The sequence below is a fragment of the Catharus ustulatus genome, chromosome 7, assembly GCF_009819885.2.
Source record: "Catharus ustulatus isolate bCatUst1 chromosome 7, bCatUst1.pri.v2, whole genome shotgun sequence".
NCBI classification, from domain to species: Eukaryota; Metazoa; Chordata; class Aves; order Passeriformes; family Turdidae; genus Catharus; species Catharus ustulatus.
This window is the reverse complement of record NC_046227.1, coordinates 18,902,931-18,921,362: the sequence shown is the minus strand read 5'-3', so window position 1 is coordinate 18,921,362 and position 18,432 is coordinate 18,902,931. Positions and strand designations below refer to the sequence as shown.

Here is an 18,432-nt window from a genome sequence, read left to right as displayed (position 1 = left end):
TACATGGAAAAGAGAGAACATAGTGTTTTGGGATGAATTAGAAGAATGTTTTATCGTATGTGCCTCCATTTATTGTTTTTGAAAGAAAAGCTTGTTTACTCATTAATCATGCTGCATTCTCAAGCAACAGGAATACCTCTAGGGATATAAACTGTTCCATGTGGTCTTTCAGCTTTCTGTTACTTTCTCGCATCCCATCTACACCACATGTACTGTTCTAATTTTTTTCTGTGTCTGCTGTTGCGCAATTTATCCGATTCTTTGTGAGGTGATTTAGCTCATTAAATCAGCAGAATTCTGCTGGGTTGGGTTTCTGATAAAGAGGGAGCTAGCTGCACACAGAGTACAGAGCTGGCTAGTTGTGTATGATTTGAAATTATTGAAATCTCTGACCTCCAGCATAAACTTATTAGCATCCATCATTGCCCTGTGTAGCAGTCACTGAGCCACTAGCAATCTCAGTTACACTGATTTTTTTTTTTTTTTTTTTAAAATAGGGAAATAAACTTCCCTTTAAGGATTCCCAGTACTGAAAAGAGGTGTTGAAAGGGGTGGGCTGAAACCCTGGGTTAACTAGCTCTTCCCTCTCTCCCTGCTTTGGTATATTGGAGAGATAGCACAACAAAAAGTGTGGTCTTTGCCTTACAGATTTGTACTTGAGGCATCCCTTCCAGCACTCTCTGACATTTGAAGCTTGGAAGACTTGCAAGTGAAGAAAAAGAAAGCAGAAGAAAAGTTTACTGAAACTTCCAAGAAATTAAAGGTGTTATGGTTTGGACGAGAGGAAAAGCAAGAGGCTGGAGAAAGAGACTTTCATGTGACTGAGGAGAAGGCGAAGAATGTGTTGGCAGTAAACAGGAAGGTGGTGGAAGAGTGTAAATCATCCAAGAGCAAGCAGAGCTTTGCTGAAATCTGGAATACTGGAAAGACAAAAATGCAAAAGCATCTGGTAGACATAATGAATCAACAAACATAATTACCAGAAGTGCTGTGCCTTGTCAGGCACCTCCCATAGTGACCCTTGAGGCAGCTATTACAGCAATAGGACTTCACTAACCCCTGGATATGCTGTTCTACAAATTCTGTAGAACAGTTTTTTCTATTGGAACCTTAATTTTAGTGCAGCATTCAGCTGGCAGAAATACTTTCTATCTTAGCATTGAGAATATAAACATGGGAGATGTAAGTTCTAACTGAAGCATGGGGTTGATGTTAGTCTCCAAAGAGTTCTGGGATTGAAGTTAAGTGGTCACTAAGAGGAAAGGCTGGCTGAAAAAATTAATTTTGTTTTTCCATAGGTAGAAATTTAGAAGTTGCTCAAGATCATAGGGAGTAAGTCAGTGAAGATAAATAGATGTACAGAAAGCATGTCGGTCTTAGGAACCATTTCTTGCAGAAGGTTGGAAGCTGAGTATTTGGAAATGTGTTATGACAACAACCACATTCTTGCTCCATTCTGTATTTTTCCTTAGTTGTGTATGTAGCTTTGGCTACCAAAAGAAAGGATGTGTGGATGGACTGATTTGGCCTACTATGGCTGATTTAATGTATTGACTGCAGTTTACCACAGCTTTTTAACTTCTGGAATGAGTTTAGTTTCTTCCTCTCAAAATTGGAAAGGGTTGTATTTGTTTGTTTAACTTGCAAGTGAATGTAGAAATAGAGCTTCTGTCTTTCCTTAAGTGTTTTCCAGGGTCTCTACCGTTATACTGTAGTGAGAGAAAATTTACAGTGCTTTCAAAGTTCATTATTGTAATGAGTGAAGCGCAAAAAGTTTTGATGCGTGCCAATATAAACTAAAGAAAAAAAAAAAATCCAAAATTTGTCCCTAGAGAAGGACCTTGTTTTTGCAGTCAACTTGAATTGAGTGTGCTGGGTAAAACAAGTAAAACAGTTTCTTCATCACAGAACTCAAAAATCCTATTTAAACATAATAGAGTGTGAAGAAATAATATATAAATAAAGTATACTTTTTTATGAGCAGCATTAATATATTGACTTCTTAAAATACCTGCTACATCATTACTGTCTGAGGCTTAACATTAATAGTGAGAATGTCTTGATGATAAGTGCTAATGCCAGGGATGAAAATTGTTTCAAACTTAAAGGAAATTATGTAATGGGAATATCTGTAATACCAGAATGATATTGTATTAACTTTGCTCAAGTGTTGTGAATGCATTGTGCCAAAAAAGCTTTAGCTGAAAACAGTTCCCATTGTGTGGGTGCTGTATGTGGAACATACTTCCAGTTATTATACAGGTTTCCATCACTGTGGACCAGGTACAGCAGGGCAAGTTAAGTATTCTTTCAGTGTTTCCTGCTGTGATATCCTCACTCTCACCCTGGATCACTTTCTTGCATCAGCAACTTTATCTTTGGGTATTTGCTGGGAGAAGCAGTTTCTGTTCTAGCAGCAAAATTATGTCATCATATTTTTGGCAGTATTTTTCAGGTGGTAGTAACATGGTAGTGCTGTAATAAAATTATGGGAGCACTGAATCTAAGGCAGGTCAAATAAAGTAGTGATCTGTATATAGTCTGGTGAAAACATGGCTGCCTGAGGGTGGCTTTAAAATTTCTAATTCTATGCTTATGAGAGGCTAATATTTCCAGAAGGAATAGGCGAGGGATTTTTAGACATTAGATTTTTATCACTACGCAGCTTGTCTTCTTACTAAGCCAAGCAAGCCCAGATGGTGTTAATTCAGAACCTGAAGTACTAAGTGAGAAGTAATTTGAAAGCTAGCAGATAGGTTCATGTATGTGCTGTGCAAAAGGTTGACTTATAATGCATTTTGAGGCTAATGGAGTGGAACACAGAACTGTACTAAGATTCATATGTATATATGCAATACATTTAAATACTGATCTGGTTTTAAAAAACCACCAACAATTGTATGAAGAATAACAAAACTGGATAATTAGTTTAGTTCTTGAGAGAAAAGCACTAAAGGTTTATTTAAAAAGTATAGGATGCTATGATAGTAGAAATGAAAATCAATGTAGAAATTATTGAAAACAAATGAAAACCTTACTTTATGGCTAGATAGCTGCAGGTGATAAGGCAGCTTTAAAAGGCACTACTAAACTCATTGTTCATGGTGTATCATTGTATGACATCCTGTTGTATGATGTATGCATTTTGGAGAAATTAGTTATTAGAACTTTACTACTTTCACAGGCACGCTGTGACATTATATTCCTTGTTTGAACATTTCTTGGTTGGCATTTTTAGTGTGGAAAGTACAGAATGAGAAGATTAGATTCTGGGGAAAGGTAGTAAAATTAGCAGCCTAAGATACCCCTCCCTATAAATAGATCTTTTCATTTGGTGTGTTTCTAGAAAACAGTCATCACTTTTGGTTTGTTACAGCAACTGGTGTTTCCCAGAGTATGTTGACTATACATTCAAAAAGGAATATTTTATAATCTAAGAAAGCTATAATTTTTGTATGATGCTTATCAACATTTCTTTAAAATTTGCAGATTGCTTTTACAAAAACATTTGTTCAGCATTATGCTTTTATTATGAAAACACTGAAGAAAAGCCATGAATCAGACACCATGTCTAATAGAATTGTGCATATCAGCGTTCAGTTGTTCAGCAATGAAGAACTAGCACGCCAAGTAACAGAAGAATGCCAACTGCTGGATATTATGGTTACTGTTCTGTTGTACATGATGGAAAGTTGCCTTATTAAAAGTGAATTGCAAGGTAGGTTTAGTTTGTTTCTTTCTTTCCATGGATAATAAATGATTATAGAAGAAATCTTTCTTTGGTGGTCAATCCACCCCTCTGATGCCTTTTCAAAAATGTGTGGGATCTAGCAATATATGGTAGAGGATGAATCTCAAAATTCCGTGGAAATATAAAGGGGTGTGTGTGTATAGATATATAATTAAAGGTAGTTATTAAGAGTGATACTAATATTTTAACCTTTGGTTTGTAGGTTTGTTTTTTTTTTTAAGGAATGTTACATAGTTTAGAATGCAGATTATTACCTTGCTAGTAATTAATTTGTTGCATAACGTGCATAAGCAACTATTTGAATGAAAAATTATATACACAAATCGAGACCTGTATGAATTTAAAAAATATTTTCAAAGACTTTCAAAAACTATTTGCAGTATTTTAAATTGTTTTAATTTTTAAAACCTGTGATTACCTTAATGACATTTGATATAATTAAATGAAAATAATTTAATAGTTTGTCAGTATAGCAATTTGATCAACCTTTTGTTTTACAAAGAGCTATTGTAGACTGTATAACTTCTTTAGTGAAAACAGCTGTTCTACTTTCACCTTCCTTGTTTTACCTGTCCTTATATGAAGATGGTACAACTGAATCTTGCTGACTTCCATCATTCACACTTTTATGTGCCTGACAGACTGGGGACCTCTCAGCCCTTTTTATCCTAGTTTGAATCTGAGAATACCCTCCTGGACAGGCTGAGTGCTAGTGCTAAATAAGTATCACAAACTTTTGCATGAAATTGTATTTTTTTTCCCTAAAGTATCCTTGTCTCAGAGTCCACTCCATGTATAGCTTAAACCAGAATGACTGTGCAGAAATGGGAAATCCTCATTCATCTAGCTATCAAGAGTGCCCTCATTCAGCAGCACTTCAATATGAAAATTTTTTCTGTTGCCCTACATAGATTGCTTTACAGTATTAGAAGGAAAATGCTGAATATTTAACAGATTGTATATCAAGTGATTTTTACTAAATCAATGCCATATTGGTGGAATAATTAATAGTTAATTTAGTAATTTAAAATTTTTTCTGAGCATCTTTTGAATGTTACTTTTTGGTCAGTATGGAATGTTGCTGGTGAGGTGGTAAGGTTCTGTAATGGGTCAGAATTGCAGTACAACAGAAAAAGTCTGTGACTGTGATGAGTTATTATCTGAAGAATCTTCCTGGTAATTAATGGATGTAAACTTGAGCTGGTAAGTTAAATATTGTTAGATATATTTGCGATAGATGTGTGAGAGAAGACTTAAGGGTGGAGCAGCTATTCCACTGTTTCCTGTTTTCCCAGCACCAGTGATTTCTCTTAGCTGAGATACTGTTATAGAATTGTAGAATCTTTGAGGTTGGTCATTGAGTCCAACGGTAAACCTAGTACTGCCAAGTCTGGGCTATATCTGGCTCTTTTCAGTGTTTTTACAACATTTCCTCCTCACTGCTTTATATATGAGGGGTTGGGCATACTGTAAATGGACAGAAAAGAAATAATAGAATTTGTCATCAGAGTTTTGCCTTCTCATTATCAGTGACCTTCTTTTGCATTTCCTTGGGCTTGTATCTTGTGTTTAGTTCAAGTTATCTCTTATAATGCTGGAAATAGTGAGAAGTCTATGCTGGTGAGATAAATTAAGAAGAATTTTGTTTGTGCAGCTACTGTAAACAATAGGTTATTTAGTATCTGAATGAGACAAAATTTACAAATCCAGCCAATGGATAGGTGGAGAAAGCATGTTGGAGAGGAGCAAGGAAAACATGGAGCAGGACTTGTGTGTGCTACAGCGTGTTTAATTTGCTTTGCTCACAGATCCTAGTTGTCTTTTGAACAGCTGGCAGCTGTTTAAAATGTGCAGTTCACTAAGGGTATTTGTGGACAAACTTTTAATGAAACTGTTGTCCTGTGTTGATACCAGCTTTGTGTTACTAACTCAGTTTACTTTTCTCACACATAGTGTGAAAGGATGAGGGGTAGAAATATAGATGCAGATGATAAAACTGGCTCCTTGTGGAGATTTATGTCCATATGTTCTTTGAGGATTTTTTCCTCTCTATCAGCACTTTCCTCCTAATGAACTTTATATGTGAAAAGGATTTTATTTATAGCCCCAAGGAAAAAGTTTTGATAATGGTTTATCTTTTGAAAATCTCTAAATGACTTTGCATTAACCCTGGCCTGTAGAGTACTCTAAATAAGAGTCAATGCCAGTGTCCATTTGAAGTACTTTGGATTTGTCTAATCTATACTAGGATAGATGTAATTGTTGGTCCTTTGCAAAATCCTTCTGCAGATTCAGAGTTGTTACCCTGTTCTTGGACAGGCCAAACAGAACTACTCTACATACAGGTATACCTCACCAGCCAGAGAGTGGAGTCTCTCAATAAGTGTCTTTTTAGTGCAGCTTTGGTGTGCTGCTTATGACTCCTTCACTGTGTAAAGAGCTCCTTCAGTGCATTTGAACTGGAATGGTGCCGTCCCCAAGGCTGCTCATCAGATATAAGATTTTTTTTTCTTCTGTCTGTTGAAATAGAATATTAACTCACATGGGTACTGTAAGTTGTTTTGCTCGGATTGTGAATCCCGGACCTATTCTGTTTCCCTTCTGATCTTTCCAGGAGTCCCTCTTATGAAAAGGAATAAAGAGATTTTGCAGATGTAGAGGATGAACTTCTGTGATTCAGGATGGGAGGGAAAGAACCTCTCCTCCCTGATTTCTTATCCTCCTCTTTTAGGAACCTTCTCCTGCCCTAGTCTTGGACAGGCTGCATAAACCCTCTCTCTGTCTCAAATTCAGAGTGGAAATGCTTTGCTCTGCTCTTTTCAGACTCAGCATGCCAGAGTAGGTTTTGATCATGAGATTTCTTCTTGAATGCTGTAAGGTACCTTGCTCACTGGTAGATTGTCAAATTCCAAGTAGAATTCAGGTGTTTGTAATAGGAATTGTATTGTTTGTTTTTTTAATACTTAAAAACATTGGAAGAACCATAGCTGTGATGGTTTTACTAATGTGCTACTTTCCAGAGGTTGTGGTACTGTTCAAAGTTTAAGTGACTCTTGCTAAGTGGCATCTCTGTTGGTCACTGCATAATGAAAAAACAGCCACCGGTACCATGAAAGAACCATTTTAGTTTTCTGCAGTTCTCTGTGTGTGTCTGACCTCAGCATTACAGTACAGCCTGATTTTTATTTTTGCATTCTTTTGTAACTTTATTAATAAATAAAAAAATAACTTTATCTTCTCCTTTTGTTCTTTTCTTTTTTAAATCTAGATGAAGAGAATAGTTTACATGTCGTGGTGAATTGTGGGGAAGCACTACTGAAGAATAATACTTACTGGCCCCTGGTTAGTGATTTTATAAACATACTTTCACACCAAAGTGTGGCAAAGAAATTTTTGGAAGATCACGGTCTTTTGGTAACATGGATGAATTTTGTATCATTTTTTCAAGGTATGTGACTTTTATAATAGGTACTAATACATGGATGTTAAGACAGTTAATGTTGACTGTAGCAAAATCCCTACAGTGAATATTTAATCTCTTAGTATTCCCCCAAGATTGTATTTCTTGAAGAGAACAGTGTATTCTAGAAAACAGATTACAAAAGTTATTTAATCGATCTTTTTCTGTGTGAAGTAGTTGAAGAGCAGTCACATCACACTTAGTTGACTGAGATCCATGGTGAAAGAATTCTGAGACTGTACTTAAAGTAAAGATCACAACTGTAAAACAAACTGTTTTACTGGTGAAGTTCTAAATTTAAATATATGGGAAACCAATCTGATAAATCTGTATCTTTTTCTAAGTCTTACTTTTAAGAAATTTTTAAAATAATATTAAAAAAAAATTTTTGGATGGTGTATCTCAATACTGATAAATATTTTGCGTAGGAAGGGGACCAGCATTCAGATGTTTTGACTGGCTGAGTGACATTCAAAGTAGAAGTTAATGTCCCCTGAACAGGAAGGACTGCATTTATTAACCAGTCTTATATCTTTTCTGTTATATTTCTGTTTAAACTTTGTTTTATTAAATATTCTGCTGCTAGATATAATAAAATATTATACTTTGTGGAGTTGTTTTTAGAGGTGTGTAAATGCATAATACTAAAAATACTGCATTGCATTTAGCCTTGGTTAAATATTGGGTTGTATAACTCTGCTTAAATCTTTGAAGGTATGAATTTAAATAAACGAGAATTAAATGAGCACGTGGAGTTTGAATCACAGACATACTATGCTGCCTTTGCTGCTGAGCTGGAAGCCTGTGCCCAACCAATGTGGGGTCTGCTGTCACACTGCAAAGTCAGGGTAAGACTAACGTTTCCCTGTCACGATCCTTGGTTTTATTAATGCCTTATTCTAGAATTCTCAAACTTGAAAGGGCTGTCTTTTGTGTTTGAAAAGACTTCCGTTTGGCTGTCTTTGTCTATTTAAATAACATAAAACTCCAATCAATTCAGATTCTCTGTATAATAAGTGTAGAATTTATGCTTGTACATAATTTTATTGTCTCCAGTACTGGGAATACAAGTTCAGGATGTGTGCAGTCATTTCATGTGACTGTACATATGGAATAACTTGCAATCTAATGAAGAACTTGATAAATGTCTGAGTCATTCTTGCTTTATTCAATGGGAACGGAGATACAGAAGTCATCCTAATGGGCTTCTAATGTTGGCTGTGTCTGTGAATAGACACATCATTATGATGAGGGATGGAGTAATTCATGGGTCTGTGTGGTTCTCCTATCAATTTGAGGTGAAAACCTCTTAGGTTCTGGCATGGTCTCCAAACTAGAGCAAAGACTTGTTGCTTTTTGCTAGACTGTAAATTTTATTGAGTTAGAGCAAAAAGAGAATCCATCAGCTTTTAGGAATTCTTAACATATGAAAAATACTTTTAACTGTTTTTCTGCGAAATAAATACTTTTATTTGGAATTAGCCTTATTAAGATGTGTAATAGTATCAGTGAGACAGTACTGCCTGGATTGAATTGCACACTGAAAACTGCGCAAGCAGTCCACGTGATTTTAGAACAGTTTGTATCAGGCAGTTGCAAAAGCCCTTCTGTGATGTAAATTACACTGATACATTAAGAATTTGTCAGTTTATGAGTCTACATTGGTTTTTGAAAACTGAATTACTGCATCTGGCTCTTTGAAATGTTCCTTTCATTTTTGCTTAGGGATGGGATGTTCTTTTTTTTTAAGGCCATGCTTCTCCACTAGTTGTCTTGTCAGTCATGTCTTCAGCCACATGTTTGAACCTTTTGGTCATTCTCAATAAATCTGAAAGTGTTAAAGAAAGTTCATAGCTTAGTTGTTCTAATCAGGGAAACTTCATGGCTTGGAAGAGATTCCACCTCATGTGTCGCAGGATAGGGAAAGCCAGCAGAGCTTGGCCCTCAGAGTGTGGAGCAACAGGATGGGACCATGACTGTTGTATTTCCTAATGAGAAAAGGTGCCTGACTGAGGTAGTCACCACTTGTGCAACTTTTGACTGGCCTGAGCACTGCTGCCTTTTGGATGACAAGTGTCATTGGATATTCTGAGATTGTGAGGCAAGTCTGGAGTCTGTGTTTGGGAGGAAGGGAAGATTAAAGGAAAAGTCTGTTAAGAAAAGAGGCTTTGCACATTCTGCTGATCACAGAGCAGTTTGGTTTAGCTTCTGTTCTACCTTTCCTTCTTGCACATGACTGCTTTTCTCCTGGACAGCAATTTACAGCTCTAGTCCTGAAACATGATTTAACCTGAAATGTAGTTTAGTTTTATGGCATTGTCACAGAGTTGTATCATACAATCTTAACAAGGTTTGTTTACCGTTTAAATCTGTGCAGTAATGTGGTATCGTGTCACTAAGGGTGTTTTGAATTATCCAACTGTAACTTTTAAGTAGATAGAACTTGTGCACCAGTTCCTTTTGGTTGCATGGAAAGACAGCTCTAAATTATGGGTAAAAGTAAATGGATAAATTAAACAACAGTAGGTCACTGGGGTGACCTTATAATTCACTGTAACTCCCTGGAAGGTGGGTGTAGCTAGGTGGGAGTGTGCCTCTTCTCACAGGTAACCAGCAACAGGACAAGAGAAAATGGCATCAAACTGCAGCAGAGGAGGTTCATATTGGACTACAGGAAGAATTCCGTCATGGGAAGGGTGGTTAAGCATTGGAGTGGGAAATAGTGGAGTTCCAATCCCTGAAAGTGTTCAATAAACAACTGGACCTAGCATTTAGTGCTGTGGTTTAGTTGACAACATGTCATCTTGGAGGTCTTTTCCAACCTCAGTATTTCTGTGTACTGTAAAAATATTCTTGAAATAATTGTATTTATGTGTAGTAGGAAAACAATGGCACTTAAAACTGTTTTGACTCATGGTAAGTGTGCTGGTTTCTCTTAACTGCAGGAAACACAAGAATACACACGCAATGTTGTCAGATACTGCCTTGAAGCACTTCAGGACTGGTTTGATGCTATCAACTTTGTAGATGAGGTAAATATCCTTAGTGAATTTAAACAAAGTACTGTGAAAATCTGATTAAATTTAAAAGGTGATACACTCCCTACACCTGCCCCCCCCCCCCTTAATTTAAGTGACAGTTCAAGCAAGTGATCAGATTGCCTTGCTGAAATTAGTTTGTAGTTAATACTTCCAATGTTATGTTCTAGGATCCTTTTTTTCTCCTGTAGAGTCTTGGTGATTTAGATTGTGGGTGCAGCCTTAAGCTGTGAGTTTTGAAAGCAGTGCTGTGGATACACTTCTGTTGTGCTGTATGAGGAGCCGAATAAAGCAGGGGCAAAACAGAAGTCCTCTTCTGCTTTGGCAATTGGGGAAACTTCTGAATAATCAAAAAGACAGGACAATGAAGTACGGCTAGGTTACTGGAAAATAAGTCCATCAAATGAAGACTTAAAAGATACTCTCCTCAGTGGTTGGGCCAAAGATATTTGTATGTTTTGTTTTTTTCAATATATTATATTAAATACCTTTATTTTACTTTCAGCCAGCACCTAATCAAGTTACTTTTCATTTGCCACTGCACCGTTACTTTGCCATGTTTTTAAGTAAGGTAAGCACATGTTAGAGTTTCACAGAAAATGGAAATTCCCTGTTGAATGTGGTCATTCAACACAGTGTTCAACAACATGCTTGCTTTTGTTTCTAGGCTGTTAAATGCCAAGAACTAGATCTGGATACTATCCTGCCGGATCAGGAGATGCTGATGAAACTAATGATTCACCCACTTCAGATTCAGGTACAGGCAGACTTAATTGTGGAATATTAAAATAAGCCATATATGACAGTAGTAACTAGAATACAGAATACAAAGAGTAGTTAGGGTAACATCTTTTTTTTTCCCTTCCTATTTCCAAAATTTGAAATGTGGCATTAGTTATCACACTCTGAGAAGCACATAGTAATAGTATTCACTATAGCTCTTCCAAAATAGTAGGAAGCACCAATCCTTTGAAAACAAAATTGTAATGTGGGCAGAATGGAGTGCAGGTTGACAAGAAACCCAAATCTGGAAATTCTGTATTTTAAATTGAGAGTGAGTTCTTTTTATGTTCCCTGAACAGGCAAGTCTTTCTGAGATTCACAGCAATATGTGGGTTAGAAATGGTCTACAAATTAAAGGACAAGCCATGACTTACGTGCAGTCTCATTTTTGCAATTCAATGATTGATCCTGACATTTATCTGCTGCAAGTAAGTTATGTTTTCTGAGAAACCAAGCCAATATTGTTTACCTACAAACTATTGAATAGAATTAATTTAATAAAATTAATTTACTCTCTTTATACAGGTTTGTGCCTCTAGACTGGACCCAGATTATTTTATTTCATCTGTTTTTGAAAGGTGGGACTAAAAGATGAATGCTCTTGTTGAATGTTACGCTAAGTGTCGTGCTAATTTTTATAGTGTGTCATACAAAAATTGCATATTTGATAGATATCTTCAGTGTTATGACTCTGCCTAGCCAAAACTAACACTTACCTAAGGGCTCTACTGAAAGACGTGTCTATTGATTTTTTAACAGCATTGGCTTTTGATTTACAGGGCAGTAGTGAAGCTTCAGATATTTGTTTTCTGAGCATCTTCAAGGTTTTTAAAGTTTCATACATGTTCATATGCTAGGATATTCTATCCTGAAGAAGTAGATAAATAGAACTGCAGTTGTAAGAGACACAGAATGTTTATTTTTCTGGAAAAAAGGCAGGGTTTGAACACCAATTAATATGCATTAGTTTTTATATGTCGATAAATATAAGGTGTTTTCATGTGGAGTGAGTATCGCTATGGCTCATTCCATTGATAGTTAAGTAAAAATTGAAATTTGAAAAGAAGATGGTTTTCATGTATGTTCATTTGCAGTTTGGGTTTTCATTTGAACTTTTGTATTTCATTTTAGGTTGTTGTGAGTGCTCTCCTGAGTTTATCAGTACATTTCACATTAGTGTTTTAATGTTGGAGAATGTTTAATTGTTGTTTCTGGCTTTGCTGTTTGCTATATAGATTTAAGGTGGTTGATCTGTTAACGATGGCATCACAGCATCAAAATACAGTTCTTGACTCAGAGCATGAAAGGTCCATGCTGGAAGGAGCCTTAACATTTTTGGTCCTTTTGTTAAGTCTTCGTTTACATTTAGGTAAGAGTTACTACTTTAGGAATATTTGTATGTAAATAACATTCTTACACCTTCATTTGTATCAGCACTTGGTAGGTGCCGTAAAGCTGTTTAACCATATAGTAACTTAAAGCATTCAACACTCACTTTCATCTTTGCCTGTTACTGAATTTTAATCCCTTATGAAATAGAAATAGATGCAATACATAAAAATGCAGGAAAATGGCTTTAATGGGAGTGGGTGATTTGTGTAGGTGATGACATGAAAATTCTGTATCTTTTCCAGAAAGACAGCAGTTTGAGTGTGTTCTGGTATTTTCTCATTAAGATTGTGTCTTTCATAATATATGCACTCCCCCTTTTTTTCCCTCTGTATTTTTATGGTACTGTATCATTACTTAATTTGTGTCATGTTTGACATGCTTTTAATGTCAAATGAAAACTGAATGTGTGTTTTAAAATCATGCTGTTTTAACAGCTTTTTACATTTCATTGTTCTAGGAATGACAGATGATGAGATCCTCAGAGCGGAAATGGTAGCCCAGCTGTGTATGAATGACAGGACACACAGTTCATTATTGGATCTCATATCCTTGGAATATATTCACTAATGTGCCTGAATGAGAATGACAGGTGCCTGGATAGTAGTGAGGCTTGAACAACGTGTTTTTAGGTTACATCATTTAAAAACTGTGTGAAGGTGTGTTTGTACATATTTATTAGCAAAGACATTTGCTCCAATTTTGGGTCTTCTTACAACAAATGCAATACTGTTTAATAGTTAAAATTGGTTTTGATACAAAAGCTGTACTAGTCTTTAAAAGTCTTTTAGGTGTGAAGTAAAACATGTGTTTTCCAATGATGTTGTAGGAAGTTAAGCCAAGTGTCCTTTTTGTCTGGATGTGAGCCTTTTATTTTTGCTAAGTTTATGCCAATATAAAAATAAGGCATTCTACATTATATAAGCTTTTGCTATCAATAGGTGAAAATGCAAATAATAGCAATCCTGCATGTTGCTTTGACCTTAGAGTGATGTGCACGTGTTATGGGGAAAGAGCAGCAGTCTCAAAGAAGTCCTTCAGCACAGACATAGGGTTCATGTCCCTGGACAGCTGGCCATAAATATGCAGGTTTTCCTGCTATCACTCTTAGGCTGTGTATGCTAATAACTTGTGGTTGCATAGAAGAGCTTGCAATCCAGGGATAGGCACTGAGCAAAAATATTAGGAATACCAAGATAGGAAAGGATGACATTGAGATTAACAAATGCATAATAAGGCTTTTTAATTATTATGATATGATCTAGTAACTCAGTCAAGTATGTAAAATAAGCAGTTACTTAGAACAATTCACTTAAGTGAATGACTTAACTATGTAAAATAAGTGAGTCAGTTATATAAGCAATCACTTACCACTGAAGTTTACTTACTTGTAGGTGCTGCTTGTGTTTTAGGGTAATGTCAGTAGGTCAGTTAAGTATTGTTACCAAAAGTGAGAACTGTGGAATCCAAGGTGCAGAATTATTTATTGTGTTTATGAATCCTGAGCTGTTTCCTTGCTTTCTTTGCACTTGGATGTAAATACAAAATATTCTTCCTATGAAGAGAGACAAAGTGTTTCTAAATAAAAAAGTAACAAAAACTTTATATGCACTACAGACAGTGGGTTTTGTTTCTTTATATAAGGTACTAACAACTTGAGGCAAACGTGTAGTAAGTCTTACTTTAAAAAGTTTAGTGTCCTAGCTGGAGGCTTAGATTCTCTTCAGTAACAGTTACTGTTCTTAGCAGCTGGAGCATACAGACCTCTTGTGGTAAGCGCAGCGCACTGCTGAGATGTGGTCTGAAATGACTGACTGAAAATACCAAGAGGGGAGTGAAATTCTGTGTCCTGCAACTAAATTAACTTTACTTTCCTTAACATAAGCATTACATTCCAGAAAACCCCAATCCTAAAAGTGGTATTATTCCAGGAAGCTTAAGCTTTGAATCAGTCCTGTCAGCAGTTGCTGATTTTAAAGCCCCTGTTTTTGAACCTGGAGGTTCCATGCAACAAGGAATGTATACACCTAAAGGTATGGTAATCAGTGTTCTCTTGCTACATACTCATTGGTAAGATGCCTTACCAGGTTTTGTTTGGTGTTTCTGTAGTGGGCTTTTTTTCCTTAAGAAACCCAACCTACCAGTATTGAAAACTCCACCCCATCCTCTCTATGAAAAAACCAAACCTACCACCGCCACCAAAACCCCACAAAACTTTCATTATTGGCAATTGCTTATATTTAAGAGCATTGCTGAAGACTGTCATTAGTCTTTAATAAACAGATTTTGATCTAGAGTGAAAATGAACTTCTCATACTAATCAACTACTCTCAGAAGGCAAAGGAAAATGGAGAAACAAAACATTATCTTATTTGTATTTTACTGATCTGCATACTTAATCATTCATGTGATTTAAATAAATCTGATGTATATTTGGTCGAGTTTTGCACTAATGAAATATGAATTGCAAAAATACTTTCTTCGAACTTCTCCACCTTTTGTCCATTGAAGGTACCACTACATAATTCTTTATTTCATGTTGCTTAACTGTATTGGTATCTTGTAATATTTACTTGCAGTCAGTAGTGGAGGTCTAGAAAAAAGTTCAGGCTGGACTTTTTATAGAATATTGTACTGTAATTCTACAATGCATACAGTGCAAAAATGACACGTTTCTTTCCCTGACCAGCTTGTCATCTAAATTGGACTCAACACAGCATTGGTATATCAAAGGAGAGAAATAATTTAAGAACTCAGTGTTCCATTACTGTGTCCTGTCACTGAGCAGATAAGCCTGTAGAAATCTGAAATGCTCCATGTGCTGTGGTTGTGCTGCAGGCTAATGGCAAAGCTGAAGAGGGATTAACTCCTTCCTCCCCCACACACCTCCCTTGAGAGCTGGGAAGGTTAGAGTCTGGCAATTTTGAAACCATTTGGTTTTGTGGATTTTTTTGGTGGGGGTGGTGGTTAATGTAGGTACTAGTATTGTAATGACATGTTTGCCAGTTTTTGTACTGGGAGATTGAAGTGTCAATAAAACTCTTTTATACAAATTGACAACTAGTGAAGTGATTTTGTGAAACCAGAGTTTTGGGAATTGATTAATCTTGGCCCTTTGATATGTAATTAGGTAGCTTAACACCCATGTATCTAAAATAACTTAATTTTAGTATTACATAAACTACATTTCCTTATGTCCTGTCCGGTTTCTGGAGCTCATTACATGCTGGTGTTTTTCATAATACAATGTGAAGGAAAGAGAGAAGGATTATGCTGGTTTTAATCACAACACTTTGTATTTAGGGAATCTAATACTAGATAACAGTGTCTGGAGTTTTTTGTATATAGGGTTTTTTTAACTTAAGTAAACAATTTATTCAAGAGGTAAACTGTCTTAAGTGTCTCGTCTATAGCACTGAATAATGAAGTGGTTTATAACACTATACAGATTCCCTTTTTCTTAAAGTAATAAAAGCTGAAAAACCTCTTAGAGGAATAAAAGCTGACATGGCTTTCTTTACCCTCTTAAGTGTTCATATTCTCCATAAGACTATATAGGTTTTTTTAAACCCTTTGCTTTCAAGAATTGTTTGTGGCCTGTCACAGTTAAAGCAAGTCATCATCAGATCAGTTCCCTCTAATCCTCTAATCCCTTGTTTTCCTAAATTTGAGGGGGTGGAATCTACCTTACATTCACAGATCCCTGGATTTTGCTTCCATTAACCATAATTTAAAAAAACAAAACCAACTCAAACCAACTTCCAGAGCCAGGTTCTTTCTACACTGTGGATTTGTGTGCTGAAGATGAGTTTTGTGTGCATTTCCAATATTCACTGTATGCCTGACTCAGTCCTCTTTTCTCATTATGCATTGTGTGTTTTAGACTGTAATGCTAAATTCCATCCAGAAAAAATGTGGGTTTTTTGGGTTTTTTTTCACAAGCTAAGTTTGATCATATTTCTTACATGATGGAAACTTTGCTAAATGTTCTCCCTCAGCAGTCTGTGAGGATATCTGTGGAACTGTTAGCCTTAGCAGGGGTTAATATATAGAAGCTAGACCACTAGCTATGAGCATAGACACTTGTCTTCCTGCCTGGGGAAAATTAATCTCAGAAGTGTGGTAAAGCTGCTTATTTCTGCCTGTGGAAACTTTGAAGAATGTTGTAAGCAGTTGTGTTGTGTTACGCCTGCTGGTGGAGCTAAAATTCTGTATCCACTGGGTTTCTTTCTCATTTTGGGGTCATCAAATCTTGCCTTCATTTTTTTGTGTCATGAATGCTAATCACTTCAAAACAATTCATAGAATGAATGTCTTAATTTGGCTTTAGATGGGAACTTAGTTTTGGTTTTTAATAACGTGTAAATAGAAAAAAAAAAGCCATCAAATGGGATGTTTTTATAGACTGTTTAGATTTTTCTGTTTGTGATTGCTCTGAACACCTCTCTGGATGTCACTTTAGAGCTACTAAATTAAATGGATGTAACTAAGATTTTAATGCTGAAATAATGCATAGATACTAGTTGTAAAACAAAGGCATGTTTGTGAAGGATTGATCACGTATTATTTATACAAAACTTGACCATTTTTGATACTGAACAAGAAATTGTGTTGTTGCAGCAATTTTGTTCACTACAATTAATGGTAGAATATCATCTGCTTGCTAACAGCTCCACAGTCTTTGCTCCCTGCTTTCAAGAGGCTTGTGTTTATCATGTACCAAGTATAAAATAATGTAAACCTTTTCTCACATGTACTTGTAAATGAAAACGAGCAAAATGAGATGCATTCAGAAATGATATTTTGGGGGTTGCTTAAGAGACGGTTATTTTTTGGTTTTGAAACCAATCAAAATTTGCAAAAATTGTTTTTCCATTTTGATAAATGGTGGTAATTATTAGTATAGAAAGTATTATTAGTAATAATTAGTATAAATTGCTGTAGTTTGCCAGGAAAAAATATATAATGGAAGTGACATAATCAAAGCTAGTTAAGAAGAGAATCTAAAATAAGTGGTAAGGTCTTTAAAGAGAATGTTAACATGTAATTTCTTTTAAACAACAGCTGAAGTTTGGGATAAGGAATTTGACCCTGTCATGGTAATACTTCGAACAGTTTACCGTAGAGATGTGCAGTCTGCAATGGACAGATACACAGCATTGTAAGTTGGATCATTTTTAGAAATGCAACATCATACCATTGCTCATTCCGCAACAAATTGTTTGTTTTCACTGCCAGGTAATGCAGTGAATCACTTTATCAGTGTTTTCAAGCGCCAGATTTGTTCTTGAGTAAATAGTCTATAAATTTACAAGCAATATCAGAGTTTTGGTTATCTTTGTTACTCTTCTATAAATGTTTAAAAATACATCTGAAGGGCTAAAGACAAAGTAGTGAATGTCATCACAGATAAAATACTTAACCAAAGATATTGTTTAAAAATGATTTACAACTTACTTGAAGGAGTCTTACCTGTTCTTATTTTTGTTTAGTTTACTCTTAGGTACACAAAGCAAGGTTTGTCAATAGCAGTGGCAGGTTTCCTCATTATTGCAGTGTTTAATAATAGTTTCAACATGTGACCTTTGTTTTAACAGCTTGAAGCAAAGTGGCAAATTCCCTGGAAACCCATGGCCTCCTTACAAGAAGAGAACACCACTACACCCAAGTTACAGAGGTCTCATAAAGCTTTTGCACTGTAAAACCCTGCACATTGTGCTCTTCACACTTCTTTACAAGGTACAGTCATGATTCACATTAAGTGCATTGGTTTACTTCCAAGTTTTTTACAGAAGTTCTTAGAAGCATGATTTTTACAAATTTTATTTGGAGTAGTCAGGTTCCATTGTGTATAATATTTTTGGTGTTGTTTGTAGGAATTTTTTTTTCCTACCACTTTGATTGTTTAATGAATGATGTTTTCATATATAGACATATATTAAGTCTGCACCCAAGTGGATGAAAGATTCTCTTCTACTTTGAGGAACACTGTATTAATCATCAGAGTTGCC

The 18,432-nt window shown here is 35.8% G+C and overlaps 1 protein-coding gene across 4 annotated transcripts in view; it reads left to right on the top strand.

Moving 5' to 3' along the window:
* The window catches only part of UBR3 (ubiquitin protein ligase E3 component n-recognin 3), a 102,577-nt gene that overhangs the window by 23,085 nt on the left and 61,060 nt on the right, over positions 1 to 18,432 (top strand). For all 4 annotated transcript variants that reach the window (XM_033064487.1, XM_033064486.2, XM_033064485.2 and 1 more), the window contains exons 8-20: positions 3,490 to 3,718; positions 7,020 to 7,199; positions 7,926 to 8,059; positions 10,157 to 10,243; positions 10,755 to 10,820; positions 10,917 to 11,006; positions 11,332 to 11,460; positions 11,558 to 11,610; positions 12,268 to 12,401; positions 12,882 to 12,967; positions 14,313 to 14,454; positions 17,486 to 17,582; positions 18,019 to 18,160. In XM_033064487.1, the coding sequence (XP_032920378.1) occupies positions 3,490 to 3,718; positions 7,020 to 7,199; positions 7,926 to 8,059; positions 10,157 to 10,243; positions 10,755 to 10,820; positions 10,917 to 11,006; positions 11,332 to 11,460; positions 11,558 to 11,610; positions 12,268 to 12,401; positions 12,882 to 12,967; positions 14,313 to 14,454; positions 17,486 to 17,582; positions 18,019 to 18,160 (1,569 nt within the window). The remainder of the gene's footprint in view (positions 1 to 3,489; positions 3,719 to 7,019; positions 7,200 to 7,925; positions 8,060 to 10,156; positions 10,244 to 10,754; positions 10,821 to 10,916; positions 11,007 to 11,331; positions 11,461 to 11,557; positions 11,611 to 12,267; positions 12,402 to 12,881; positions 12,968 to 14,312; positions 14,455 to 17,485; positions 17,583 to 18,018; positions 18,161 to 18,432) is intronic.